The 14,557-nt window shown below is 37.6% G+C and overlaps 1 protein-coding gene and 1 long non-coding RNA gene across 2 annotated transcripts; both read right to left on the reverse strand.

Moving 5' to 3' along the window:
* Positions 1-2,397: 2,397 nt before the first annotated feature.
* Positions 2,398-9,800, reverse strand: LOC124341720 (collagen alpha-1(IV) chain-like). The gene is made up of 21 exons (XM_046794655.1): positions 9,785-9,800; positions 9,245-9,541; positions 8,967-9,089; positions 8,741-8,881; positions 8,440-8,631; positions 8,142-8,333; positions 7,796-7,987; positions 7,533-7,673; positions 6,702-6,893; positions 5,888-6,079; positions 5,596-5,787; positions 5,292-5,483; positions 5,010-5,201; positions 4,714-4,905; positions 4,429-4,620; positions 4,169-4,309; positions 3,887-4,078; positions 3,746-3,763; positions 3,305-3,409; positions 3,079-3,210; positions 2,398-2,885 (listed from the first exon to the last, which is right to left on the reverse strand). Exons 1-21 carry the CDS (start codon positions 9,798-9,800, stop codon positions 2,455-2,457), a joined length of 3,657 nt encoding a protein of 1,218 aa, XP_046650611.1. The 3' UTR covers positions 2,398-2,454.
* Positions 9,801-10,749: 949 nt separating this feature from the next.
* Positions 10,750-12,754, reverse strand: LOC124342510. Its single transcript, XR_006918892.1, has 3 exons — positions 12,607-12,754; positions 10,954-11,064; positions 10,750-10,837 (listed from the first exon to the last, which is right to left on the reverse strand). It is a non-coding gene; the product is annotated as an uncharacterized LOC124342510 (long non-coding RNA).
* Between the last annotated feature and the right edge of the window lie 1,803 nt (positions 12,755-14,557).

The raw sequence follows: 14,557 nt of genomic DNA on the forward strand, positions 1-14,557 counted from the left end.
AACGACCAGGAGAAGCTTCGGTTACTGAGAGCTGAAGGGTAGGACCAATTTCTGTTTTGACGTTATTATAGTTCTGTACAGGTGTTTTTGAAACATTTCCCTACAGAGGCTGTCAACAAGCATCCCAAAGCCTGTGAGAACAAGCGAGACCCAAAAAGAACACAAACTTAAGTTGACCTTGTATGTGTAGCCTAACATGCGCAATACATGTCACAAGTAAAAACTGACGAGTGCCGAATGGCTCGTGTTTTTTTTATATTTTATTTTTTTAATTCCATGAAGAGGAAAGTAGCCCCCCTTTTTCATACTTTCCTGTTCTCCCTTGTCTTCCCTCGAGCCGATTCTCTGAAGATTCGGTTTCTAAAACCGTAAACAATAGGAAATAAATTTAAATTTGACGTATTTTCATTCAAATAAGTCACAACAATGAATACTAGAATAAAGCTTATTCACTTACCTTTCTATTAAAATTATTCCCGAGATCCTAGAGTAAACTGTTAATTTACAATTAATGGTTTCGCGAGATACCATTTTCCCTTATAAGAAATGCACGGGGGAAAAACGAACACGGGGCAAACATGGCAAAATCCGCAAGAGTGCGTTCGCAAACAAGGGGGGGGGTACGCGTTAAGATCTTCCTCTATTCAATTCAATTCGATCCAACAATAGAGTCTATTGTTGGATCGCGATAGAGCTAAAACGGGCTGTGGTCCGGGTTATGTAAACCCGGGCCACAGCCCGGGCTTAAGAAAAAAAAAAAAAAAAAATATCAACCCACCGAGGCATTTTTTGTACGTGGCTGGCGACGGGTCGAACTGCCGGGTCCACGGGCCAACCCTAGTGGTGGCGCCATCTAGTAGTCACATAGAGAAGCTCGTTATTCAATATGCCTGCGGCCTTAAGAAAGACCTACAAAATTTGACCGGACAAATATTGCCGCCAAATGCTCTACGAGAATTTCGTAGCATGAAAAGTAGGATAAGTGGTAGAAAAAGGAATGAAAAAAATAATACATTCTTATATAATACATAATATACATAATATATATAAAATAATACATAATACATTCTACTAAACATTGATCGCTTTTTAGTCGTCTATTGTATTTCCTCATTTTATTTTTTTTATGTGTGCCTTCTTCTAAATCACTAGAATAACAGCTATGAGAAAAATATGTATTCAACAATTTACCCAAACACACCGTTTTTAAATTTATAATTTATTGTTTTTTTCCGCTAGATTCGGTGGAATTGATCCAAATTTTAGAATAAAAGACGGAAGGTTCATCGGAGGATTCACAAGAAAAGTATGTAAGTCAGTTTGCTATGCTTAGTGTGTCAGTTGTGTTTTTAAGAATTTAACGATGATTTTTTGTCACATATAGAAATTGACATTGACAACATCCCAGTGTTTTTTCCCACCACAGTTCATCATCACCAAACCCTGCTACTGTCCTGTTTGGTACGTGTTCTGTACAGGGTTGGGAACAATAATAAAAAAGTATGTTCGTTAACGATAGTGATTGTTCGTTTTTTTCATGTTCGGTTATCGAAAAATAAAGGGAAAACATTTCATCGGCAATACAATAATCGATAGAATTTTGATTCTTTGAGGAAAAAAATTGGGAAACTTTTAGGCTTCTTAGGCTTACATTTAAAGATTATAAAGACTTACATTGTAAGGAATCTTCTAATGCATAACTTGACGGCTCAAACTTCCATCTTTAGTCTCAATTTTATTCAGCTTTCGTTTACTTCCAATTCTATCACAGTCTGATTAAAATTACAAAAGCAAACCTGGATGCTAACTTTGAATTTACTGTAGATATTTGGGCGCGATTTATCGTTGATGCTTTAGGTGCGAAGACAACCGCTATTTTTTTCTTGGCAGTTGAGACAAACAAAGAAACAAATTTCGGCCTTTTTTGCAGGCCCAAATACTCGAAAAAAAAACACTAGATCGGACGTTGGAAGACATTTGAAATGAAAAACTCAGTTTAAAATTCACTAAACTGATGATATTAAGAATCGCAGCTATTACAAATTCGTCTGCTTCAGCTACTTTTCTTTTCTTAAAAGTATCGGTATCGTTCATCGATCGATACTCATTTCGATAATCAAACGATACCCATCCGTCATAAATATGACCCCGCTCTCCCCTACCACCAAAAAGTGGATTCAAAAACAAAAACGGATTCAAAAACCAATCCGGAAACTCGGCCACAAAGTGGCGTGTTAGAGTAAACCTACTATTGTTAATTTATTTTTCACCTTGCAAATTTAATCCATAGAAAAATTATCCATACTTTTATAAAATGACGTGGTTATGTTCATCTCAATCTTATTGTAAAAATTTTAGTCAAAGAACAAAGCGATGTTTGTTTATGTTTTCTTTATTTCAAGTACATGTTTACGTTAAACACAAAAAAATCAAAGCAAGATCGTCGCATTTGAATTATCCCGTCGCCCCTCTGTCTCCCTTAGCTCCAGTTGAGCCCTTGGCCCCCTTGGGTCCAGCAGGACCTACAGCGCCAGTTTTTCCTGTAGAACCCTTTGACCCAGTGGGACCAGTCGCTCCAGCTTGTCCTGTAGTACCCTTGGCCCCAGAGGGACCCAACTGCCCTAATGAGCCTTTAGAGCCAGTTGGTCCAATGCCACCCTTGTTTCCTTTTGTTCCATTTAAACCAGATGGTCCCCTAGGTCCCGATGGTCCAATATCTCCCTTCGGGCCTGTTTCCCCTGGGGGTCCGATATCTCCCTGGGGGCCAACATCTCCCTTTATTCCATTCGATGAACCAATGTCTCCCTTTTCTCCGGTGTCTCCCTTTGGTCCAATGTCTCCCTTTTCGCCTGATAATCCGGTTGTGCCAGCTAGACCAGTTTCTCCTATAAATTTTATACCAGATTAAACATTTAGGTAATACCATGTTTCAAACAAATATAAAGTAAATTTTTTTGGTTAAATCATTGGTAAAAAAAAAAAACAAAGAAAAATACTTTTATCGTAAGAATTTAAGGATTTGTATTTTCTAAACTTTCTTACCTATTAAACTCATTATAAACGTATTTCTATATTTACCTATATCTCCCTTATCTCCCTTTGGTCCGACATCACCAGTGTTTCCAACACCAATTTCTCCCTTCTCACCTTTGGATCCACTATCACCCTTGTCACCGATATCGCCATTTAAACCTGGATCTCCCTTTGATCCTATTAACAAATAAAATAATTTAAAAATCAATAGGCAAGTCAAACATGGATAGCGGAATTCCATGAAAATAAAATATAAATTTGTCTAACTAACCCAATTCCCCCTTATCCCCCTTTGGTCCGGGGTCTCCAAATCCGGTTCCTCCCTTGTCACCTTTGGGACCACTTTCACCCTTAACTCCATTTTCGCCAGTTAAACCTGTGTTCCTGAAACCTGTGTCACAGAAAAAATGTAAATCAATTTGCAACTCAAATCTCGGATAACGAATTTGATTGCTAAACATAAAAAACACCTGTTTTTTGTACTAGCCCAATGGTCCCTGGTAAAACTATTTTTTATGATGAGTTTTGCTAAACTTACCCAATTCTCCTTTATCACCCTTAGGTCCAGCATCTCCAACTCCAATATCTCCTTTGATACCGATATCTCCCTTGTCTCCCTTGGGACCGATATCACCAGTGTTTCCAACCCCAATTTCTCCCTTGTCACCTTTGGGTCCACTATCACCCTTGACTCCAAAATCACCAGGTAAACCTGTATCTCCCTTTGATCCTAATAGTGGCGAAAATATTTTTAAATGGTCTCAAACACTTCATTTAGTAAAAAAGGACATTAAAACGATGAACCCTAAAATCTGCTTAAAATATTTTGTATGATGATTCTTGCTAAACTTACCCAATTCTCCCTTATCACCCTTAGGTCCAGGGTCTCCAATTCCGATTTCCCCTTTGACTCCGACATCACCCTTATCTCCCTTAGGTCCAACATCGCCAGTGTTTCCTACTCCAATTTCTCCCTTTTCGCCTTTGGGTCCACTATCACCCTTATTTCCTGAATCTCCAGATGAACCTGTATCTCCCTTTGGTCCTATTAATAAAAATAAATTGCCAGTTCAAACATGGATAACTAATTTGAATGCTATATCATAAAGTATCAAAAGAAATTAGTTACACTCACCCAATTCTCCCTTATCTCCCTTTGGTCCCAGTTCTCCAACTCCAATTTCGCCCTTGACGCCGATATCTCCCTTGTCACCTTTGGTGCCACTATCACCCTTATTTCCTATATCGCCAGTTAAACCTGTGTCTCCCTTTGATCCTAATAACAACAAAGCTAAATAAGTTTTTATTCATTTTCCAGTTATTTCCATATAAATCATGGAAAAGGCTTTTCATTTTTCAACCACCGAAAAAATAATAAGTTGATATTATACAAACCCAATTCTCCCTTATCGCCCTTAGGACCAGGGTCTCCAACTCCAGTTTCACCTTTGACTCCAACCTCTCCCTTATCTCCCTTAGGTCCAACATCACCAGTGTTTCCAACTCCAATTTCTCCCTTATCACCTTTGGGTCCACTATCACCTTTTACTCCGATATCGCCGGTTAAACCTATTTCTCCCTTCGATCCTATGAAATAAAAATATTAAAAGAATGAATAATGCTAACCAAGTAATTCAGATCATTGCCAAATCTTGAAAAACATGGTTTTTGTATACTAACCCAAATCTCCCTTATCCCCCTTAGGTCCGGCGTCTCCAACTCCGATTTCTCCTTTGATACCGAAATCTCCCTTATCTCCTTTAGGTCCGACATCACCAGTGTTTCCAACTCCGACTTCTCCCTTGTCACCTTTGGGTCCAATATCACCCTTTACTCCAAATTCCCCAGTTAAACCTGTATCTCCCTTCGATCCTTCCAACAAAAATTTCCAAAGATGTTTCAAGTTTATTTTAATTTTTTTTTAAATAGTATTAAAGGGCTTAACCACTCAAATTTTAAAAGTGTTTTGTACTTACCCAATTCTCCCTTATCACCCTTAGGTCCAGGGTCTCCAATTCCGATTTCACCTTTGACTCCAACATCTCCTTTGTCTCCCTTAGGTCCAACATCACCAGTGTTTCCAACGCCAATTTCTCCCTTCTCACCTTTGGGTCCACTGTCCCCCTTATTTCCGATTTCACCAGTTGAACCTGTATCTCCCTTTGTTCCTAATTTTCAAAATCAATGTTCAAATTTGTAAATATACTTATCTATTTATTCCTTAAGATTGAAATGTAAAAATATATTTTAATACTAACCCAATTCTCCCTTATCACCCTTTGGTCCAGCGTCACCAACTCCAATATCTCCTTTGATACCGATATCTCCCTTATCCCCCTTAGGTCCAATATCACCAGTATTTCCAACTCCAATTTCTCCCTTATCACCTTTGGGTCCAATATCACCCTTTACTCCGGATTCGCCAATTAAACCTGTATCTCCCTTTGAACCTAGTAAAAAATAAAAAATAAAGTTTAAAAAAATTAATAAAAAATTTATTTTGAAGAAGAAAAATTAACAGCTGATGAACCACAAAATAAGAAAATCTGTATTTATACTAACCCAATTCACCCTTATCACCCTTAGGCCCAGCGTCTCCTATACCGATTTCCCCCTTAACTCCAAGATCTCCTTTGTCTCCTTTAGGTCCAACATCACCAGTGTTTCCAACGCCGATTTCTCCTTTCTCACCTTTGGGTCCACTATCACCCTTAATTCCTGTATCTCCAGGTGAACCTGTATCTCCCTTTGATCCTATGAACAGAAAACAATGAAAATCAATTTTTAACTCAAATCATGGATAATGCATTTGATAGCTAAACATTTAAAAAATACAAAAAATATTTATACTAACCCAATTCACCCTTATCACCCTTAGGTCCAGTGTCTCCTATTCCGATTTCACCCTTTACTCCAATATCTCCTTTGTCTCCTTTAGGTCCAACATCTCCAGTGTTGCCAACTCCGATTTCTCCTTTGTCACCTTTGGGTCCAATATCACCCTTCACTCCAGAATCGCCAGTTAATCCTGTATCTCCCTTCGAACCTAGAAACCAAAATTGAAAAAAAAAAAATATATATATTTTAACACGAGTTTACCACTCAATCAAGCCAGATTTCTGCCAGATAGATGGGAATATTTCTTTTTCTGGTTATTTAGAATTGAACTTGAAAAAATTCTAAATAAAATTAAACAATTTAAAATTCTAATGCCCTTTTAATTTCCCGTGCCTTTTTAATATCGTTCGCTAGGTTTTCATCAAGCAGGATGAAGTTGGATGTGGTCGAACAACGCTGGAAACTTGCCCAAAATTTGAGACGATTTTTAAAGGTGAATATCTGCTAATAAAGCTCAGGTGGAGGGGAGCAGAATCTTTGATCCTGTAAAATTGTTTTTTTTTTTAACCTTCTGGTTCGCCCAAAAACTGACGTAAAAAGCAGAAAAAAAACATAACAATTTCTGACAACCCCTTAGGGTTTCTTAAATAACTAAAAAACTATTCTAGCTAAACAATCGCAGATTTGACTATTTGCTTGACCATTGCCTAGTCGTCGATATCCAAAAAGTAACCCCCCCCCCCAAACCCCCAAATCCGACCTCATTGAGTGGTGGACTCGTTGCTAACATCCAACCAGAAAATCAAAATTAAGTTTATTTTTACACTTACCTAATTCTCCCTTATCACCCTTGGGCCCGGGGTCTCCAATTCCATTTTCACCCTTTACTCCGACATCTCCTTTGTCTCCCTTAGGTCCGACATCACCAGTGTTTCCAACACCAATTTCTCCCTTCTCGCCTTTGGGTCCACTATCACCCTTATTTCCGGTTTCTCCAGTTAAGCCTGTATCTCCTTTTGATCCTATTAAAAACAAACAAAAATCAATCCCATTGCTAATTCAAACGTATATAATGCGATATAATAAACATAAATATCATAGAAACGTATCTTATATTATGCAAAAATTAAAAAATATATGATTTCATCTTCTTTCATCCCAAAGAACCGAAACATATGGAATGCATTCAAAATATTCATCTGGTCGTCCGAAAGGCTGAAAATTCGAAGTACCGCCCATGGCCAATGCACTCCCTATCGTTACCTCAATCCAAAGCCAATGTCCAAAGTCAATCCACTGTCCAACTCACGTAACATTACATACGAAATCTATCACTTTATCACTGTATCACTATCACTAAATCAGTCTTCCAATTTAATATCCACCAGCCGTATTTTTTATCAGACTCCCTGCGCTATTATCCTCCAACCACCACCTTACACATAAGAATTTTACATATATGCAGCCATCCAATCTTAGTATGAAACGCTCCCCTGCTCCTATAACTGTCTCTCTCTCTCCTATTTGCCATTTGTACTGACCACTCGTTTTAAATCTATCTAAGTATCCACCTGTATAGTAGAGCGAAGGTAACAACCAAGTTTGAGAACGCATTTAAAAAAAAAAAAAAATATGATTCTTGCTAAACTACCTAAACTTACCTAATTCTCCCTTATCACCCTTTGGTCCGACGTCCCCAACTCCGATTTCTCCTTTCATGCCAATATCTCCTTTATCGCCTTTGGGTCCACTGTCACCCTTAACCCCGGAATCGCCAGTTGAACCTGTATCTCCCTTTGACCCTAGTTGAAACATTAGAAAAAAAAACATATGTTGCATTCAATTCATTGATAAATCAATTAAAGAAAGTTTTTTAATTGCTGAACAATGAAGTACGGAAATAAGGATTCATTTGCAAACTTACCTAATTCTCCCTTATCACCCTTAGGACCAGGGTCTCCTATTCCGGTTTCACCCTTGACTCCGACATCTCCTTTGTCTCCCTTAGGTCCAACATCACCAGTGTTTCCCACTCCAATTTCTCCCTTCTCACCTTTGGATCCACTTTCACCCTTATTACCGGAAACACCACTTAAACCGGTATCTCCCTTTGATCCTAGTAACAAAAATAATAGTTTCTATTTAAATTGTACATTCAAACATGGATAAAGTTTTTCCTTGTCAAAACTTGAAATATTTCCACCTGGTGTTTGTACTAACCAATTCTCCCTAAAAAAATATTTTTTATGGTGATTCTTGCTCCAACTTACCCAATTCTCCTTTATCCCCCTTAGGCCCGGCGTCTCCAACTCCGATTTCTCCTTTGATACCGATATCTCCTTTATCCCCCTTAGGTCCGACATCCCCAGTGTTTCCAACTCCAATTTCACCCTTTTCACCTTTGGGTCCACTATCACCCTTCATTCCGTTATCACCAACTGAACCTGTGTCTCCCTTTAATCCTATTATTAAAATAAAAAGAAATTTCAAAAAGAAATTGATAATTTGTGCTGTAAAAAATATATTAAAATGGTGAAACCGAAATCAATTATTTTATTTTATACTAACCCAATTCTCCTTTATCACCCTTAGGTCCAAGTTCTCCAATTCCAATGTCACCCTTCACTCCAACATCTCCTTTGTCTCCCTTAGGTCCAACATCACCAGTATTCCCAACTCCGATTTCTCCTTTCTCACCTTTAGTCCCACTATCACCCTTAACTCCAATTTCACCAGTTAAACCAGCATCTCCCTTTAATCCTTAAAAAAAATTAACATATATTTCAATAATTGACAATTTAAATATTTATAAGGCAATCGATTGATGAATCATTGAATTTAAAAAATATATTTTTAAACGTTTTCTTACCCATATCCCCCTTATCACCCTTAGGTCCGGCTTCTCCAACTCCAATATCTCCCTTGACACCGATATCCCCCTTGTCACCTTTGGGTCCGCTATCACCCTTTACTCCGGGTTCGCCAGTTAAACCTGTGTCTCCCTTTGATCCTAGTAACAACAAAGTAAAATCAATGTTTAATTCTTTTCTATTTCAAATATCACCATAATCGAATAAGTTTTGTTAAATACTAACCTGATTCTCCCTTATCACCCTTAGTTCCGGGATCTCCAACTCCAATTTCACCCTTAATTCCGACATCTCCTTTGTCTCCCCTTGGTCCGATTTCACCTGTTAAACCTGTATCCCCCTTAGATCCTATAGAGAGACAATTTATTTCCAATCAATTGCCCACTCACACAGGGATCACTGATTCAAATGCTTAAAAAATGAAATTGTATCAAATAGATTTTTACTTTCCCAGTCCTTCCTTACCCCCTAATAAGAAAATAAGCTTTTATTTGCAAACTTACCAAATTCTCCCTTATCACCCTTAGGTCCGGTGTTTCCAACTCCGATATCTCCCTTGATTCCGATATCTCCCTTATCCCCTTTAATTCCCATTTCACCAGTTGTTCCCACACCAGTATCTCCCTTTTCTCCCTTTAGGCCAATTTCACCATTGCTTCCTGCATCTCCTTTCTCTCCTTTTTGTCCAACTGTGTCTTGCCGTGCAGCAATACCAGGAGAACCAATACGCCCTGGAGGACCAGGTTCACCACGAATACCTTTTCCAGGTGGACCGGGTGGACCAGGTGGACCAGGTGGACCTTTATAGGGGAAAAAATTGAACAAATAAGTGTACTGAACAAATTTCACTATAAAATTTAATTCGATTTTTGTAATTGTAATTGTAATATTACACAGTCTAAACATTTGAATTAGAATCACAAGGGGAGAATATACAGTACCCACCACAGGTATTGGATCACCCCCGTCCAAAAGTGGTGTTTTAACCCGCGCGAGATTGGCCTTACGGTGTCCCGCTCATTCGACTTGGCCGAGATTCGAACCTCGGTCCTTCGACATATCAGCCCGGGACGCTGACCACTAGACCACCGGTAATATGTGAGCTGTGGGAAACATGGGCTGGTATAGTATGGCCCAGGTATACCCCCCCTTCACTGTCCCCTCTCCCATGGGTACGCGCCACCCATGGTACGCCCCGCTCGACCCCCCTTTCTGGCCGGCTTGGGCTGCGCGTCAGCTCCGTAAAACTCAAAACTTTGAACGCGTTTTACGGGCACTTCCGCTCACTTGCACACCCTAAACCCCATATAAAAAATTATCAGCGTAAAAAGATCTACAACCCTGTACTAATCGTTTTTCGATATTAGAAAACCTGTCTTGCTAGGGAAGAGCCGTAGACTTAGTTTGATGTGATTCAATGTTTAAAAACGATGCAATAAAATACAGAACCCTTTCACATTGTTTAAAGTAAAAAATCATGGATAAAGAGTATTCATTTGTCTTTCCGAACAAAAAAAATTAAACTCGTAGGTCCAATCTAAGTCTACTAAAACCTGATATCCCCTGATGCTGATATCTCATTTCGGATAGATCAGCTGTAGCAACCCACACAAACAATGACCTATGGTAAAAATGCCGTCATGCTCGAAAAAATTCTCATAAAATAAAAATCTTTGGTGCAAACGGCAAATAAATGGATAAAAAATATTTCTGTATGTTTAAAGTAATAAATTTTGGGATAGTTTTAATGGGAAACGCTAAATGACGGCAAAATGTTTAACGAAAAAAAATACTGTTTTTTATTTTCTTAATAAACTCTAGATTTATTAACCATACTTTACAAACTTTTTATCTTTAGAAAAAGAATAAATTGTCCATTTTTTGGTTAGGTTTTTGGCAATTTAAAAATAATAGTTTACTATTTCCCCCCCTCCCCCACTGCCCCACTTCACCCACTGTCCTAGTTCACCCCACTCTCCCCTATATTTATTATTGTTATATATACTTGCCTTGAATAATATATCTTGTATCATTTGTAAGTGACGGGTGATTGATGAGGTAAGTGGCAATAGGAACAGCAAGACTGGTATCCTTATCTAAAAAACAATCAATGCAGTTACGTACGTCATTTTGTTCTAGTAGCAAACATAAAATTTCTCGTCATCAAGCAATAAGGCATATTCATATTCGAAGCCCCAGAAGAATATTCTACCTGTTGTTCCTTTGAGGAATCCAGAATCTTGGTTTCCTTGTAGAATATGTCCGATTACTGGTGATTTATCATTTATTGGATACACAGCAATTGGCATGAATGGCTTGTTTTCTTGTATTGCAAAAAGATATAATTCTTCATTACTTATTATCAGCTGGGCAACTGTTCTGACATTTTTGTTGTCAAAGTTTGTAATTATGATCATGACATTTTATTTGAAACTTATACCTACAAATATTTTAAATGAACGCACGAAGGGGAAGAAACAACTGTATGATTATTTTTTAATAGGTTATCAACTAGTATTGTTTAAACAACTCAGATGTCAGGGTAGGGGAGGTTTGTCCGGGTTTGTCCTGATTGTCCTAATTTTTATTTTTATTTTCTCTCCCATTAACTTATATCAATGCATTTGAAATGTCTTTAAGTCTTAAAAATAACATATACTTTCGTGTTTATTCTTTTTAAAAAATGTCAGTTTTTATTCAAAGCGTTATTTATGTTATAAAATGAAAATCAGAATGCCCCAAAATAAGTAATAACCAATGAGCCCCTACAATGGAGTAAGTTGCTCTTCTTTGTAGTTCTTATGGGAGCCACAATCGTTCTTATAACAGCCAACATAAAGGAATGATTTGACACCTCAATTTTGATCAAATTAATCATAAAAACGATTTATTTTTCCAGTGTACAGTGGGTACAAAAAGTATCCATACGGCTGAGAGGATCAGTAGGGAAAACGCGTTTTAGAAACGCTCCCATTAATTGAATTCTCAATGGAATTCAATGAAATTTTTTCCTGTTGTTCATATTAGGGCGGGCTTTGATGTGATTTTTTTTTTTGGGGGGGGGGATTTTTCAACAACGCGATATGAGGTTTTTATCGCGTTGCTTAAGTTTCTGTACACGGTCAAGAGAATTAGTAGGGAATGGACTTACTTTCGATGCGTGTTATTCTTTGGGAAATATAAGGTGGGAAAGGTCTTAAAAAAGACCTGCAGTTAAGCATTTGAGCTGGAATATGTGTGGTCATAAGATCACATTTTTATTATTTCATTTATAGTAATGAAATAAAATATCAAAACATGGATTATAATTTTTCCATTTTTTTCCCTCTTGAGAATTCAATAATGGGGACATTTTTAAAAACGCATTTTCCCCACTGATCCTCGGATACTTTCGGTACCCACTGTATATAACTTAAAATTTTCCTTTTTTTTAGTTTTCGTATAAAGTACAGTACCCACCCTAAGTTTGGAAACACGACGAGTGTTTCCGCGCTTTTAACACGGCGGCTTACGGGCCAAAGTGATCCCCTTTTTTGCGATAACTCACGTTTGAGTTATCGCAAAGAAAAACTTAAAAAAATCCTATTTTCTTCAAAATAGATAACTATGTGTGTATACATTTGCAGCCTATAAGTATAGCAAACGACTATATATATATATAAATAGTGTATGAAGATAATGTTGTGATGCAGTTTTAAAATAAAGAGTTGCGTTAGCTCTATACATACTAGGTTAATAACATTATTTTCATATATTTTTTGCATGACGTGTACCCTATAGGGTACTTTTTATAAGGTATATACTTATTTGAAATCGAAAACCAATTTGATAGCGAATATTTAAAAGTTGCCTTTTGAGAATCTACCTTTTTGTGAATTCTGTCTATGGATTTCTTTTAGCTGTGGATAGGAGGCTGTTAATATGCGCAATAAGACGTAATAATCGGCATATGGTATTTGTATGTGTAAAGTAGAATATGGCACTTCATATTCCTGACTTCCTTCTCCTCTGCAGCTGCTGGTCAAACAAAATACAAGTAACGCACTATACAATAGTAATGACATTCTCTGTATTAACATTCGCTTTCCTTCCTACTGCTCCATTATAAAGACATTGTTTGTTTCAGGGTATGAACGCAGCAGCTTATTTCTTTGTAGCATTCAACCTTGCTTGGATTATTGCGAATCAGTCGCTGCTGCTTTTGATTTGTGCTATGGTGTACAATTGTGATAACATTGCTGCTGGGTACAATTCTATGAAGAGATGGCTATATAAAGTATTAGAGTGGCCCTGGCTGTATCGCTTTTATATAAAATATTTTAAAAAATGTGCTGCATAATAATTGCATATTATACCCGTCAGTTGACGTATTGTTATAATTATTTTTTTCCCAATCCTAGACGCATCAATTATGTTACTGAATTTATTGCGTTTGCCAAAAAAAAAACCAGCGGACTTATTCTTCATATAATAATTAATGTCTGACATTATAAGATATGCATCGCCCTGCCCGGCTCTGTCATCTGCGTGCGTGTATAATAGGCCTAAACTGCTGGATTCTACATCTTTCAATTATCTTTATTTATTTTATTTGGCAATGTATCACTTGAAGGAACAGCAGGGATTCATTAATAAGTTAACATGTTAAAGTAAGACTTTGGCTGCACTTCGTACGTTGTTATAAATGCATTTGATGTGTGATAAAAGGATAAATTTTAATGCATAGTTTAAACGTAGCTTTTTCATTTGTTGTGGGAAGAGATCAAAAAGTGTAATCCCACGTATCCCATCAACAGCAGTCAAAACTATTAAATTTAAATAACAGGCCGGAGACGACTAATTTAAAACACCATTCAATAAAGCAAAAAGCAATTTTGCGATTGCCGTTTGCTATATTCCGTCATTTAAAATATACACTTTAACTACTGCGTTTTCGTGTTTAAATAAATATAATTGCAGCACAGTCAGTTTGCCTACTAACGAATCTATCTGCTTTTTTAAAAAATAAGGAAATATATACTAATCTATAAATCTTGAGTCTTGTTACACAGATGGCAGGAGGAATTCTCGATTAACAAATTATGTGATCAAGTGTGGGTTTGCCGTTTAATTCTAGGTATATTGAAGAACGCCAAATATGTTTGCGTCAATCAGTATATTATATGTAATTTATGCGATCACCGACGATGAAGAGACTGGAATTGGAGCACCCGCCAAGAACCTATTACAAGTGATTTCAATAAGTTTAAGGTCTAATGGAGTTGTCGAAGCCAGAACGAAGCCCGCCTGACCAGACGTGCTTTTGAAGGCTCGACAGATGCTCGTAGCAATTGGTCGCTGAAAACTGCGCAACTTCTTCCTGCACCAGGAGAATTTGGTTGCGGAAACCCAACACGGACAGCAATACGAGATTTTTGGAATGATTACCGCATTGTAGAGGAGGAGAAGTTTGGAGCGTGAGAGGCCCCAGGATAGCCGGAAGCATCTTTTGATAGTATTGAAGGTTTTGGTTGCCTCCGTACAAATTTTAGCAATGTGGGCCCGCCAGTTCAGTTTCTCATCTATTATGAGACCTAGATAGCGACATTCTCTAGAGTGAGGGATGCTAACGTTGTTTATGACAAGGCAGAAAGCAGATCGATCAAATTGTTTACGAGAGAAAACCATAAACACAGTTTTGAGTGCATTAAAGGAGAGTTTAGAGTTTAGACCCCAATCAACCACAGAGTTGCACATTAATTGGAGGTTGCTGACTGCTAGGTGAGCTAAGACACTGGTGGCACATAGCAAAATGTCGTCGGCATATGCAATGATTA

This window comes from Daphnia pulicaria, chromosome 6 (genome assembly GCF_021234035.1).
Source record: "Daphnia pulicaria isolate SC F1-1A chromosome 6, SC_F0-13Bv2, whole genome shotgun sequence".
Taxonomy (NCBI): domain Eukaryota; kingdom Metazoa; phylum Arthropoda; class Branchiopoda; order Diplostraca; family Daphniidae; genus Daphnia; species Daphnia pulicaria.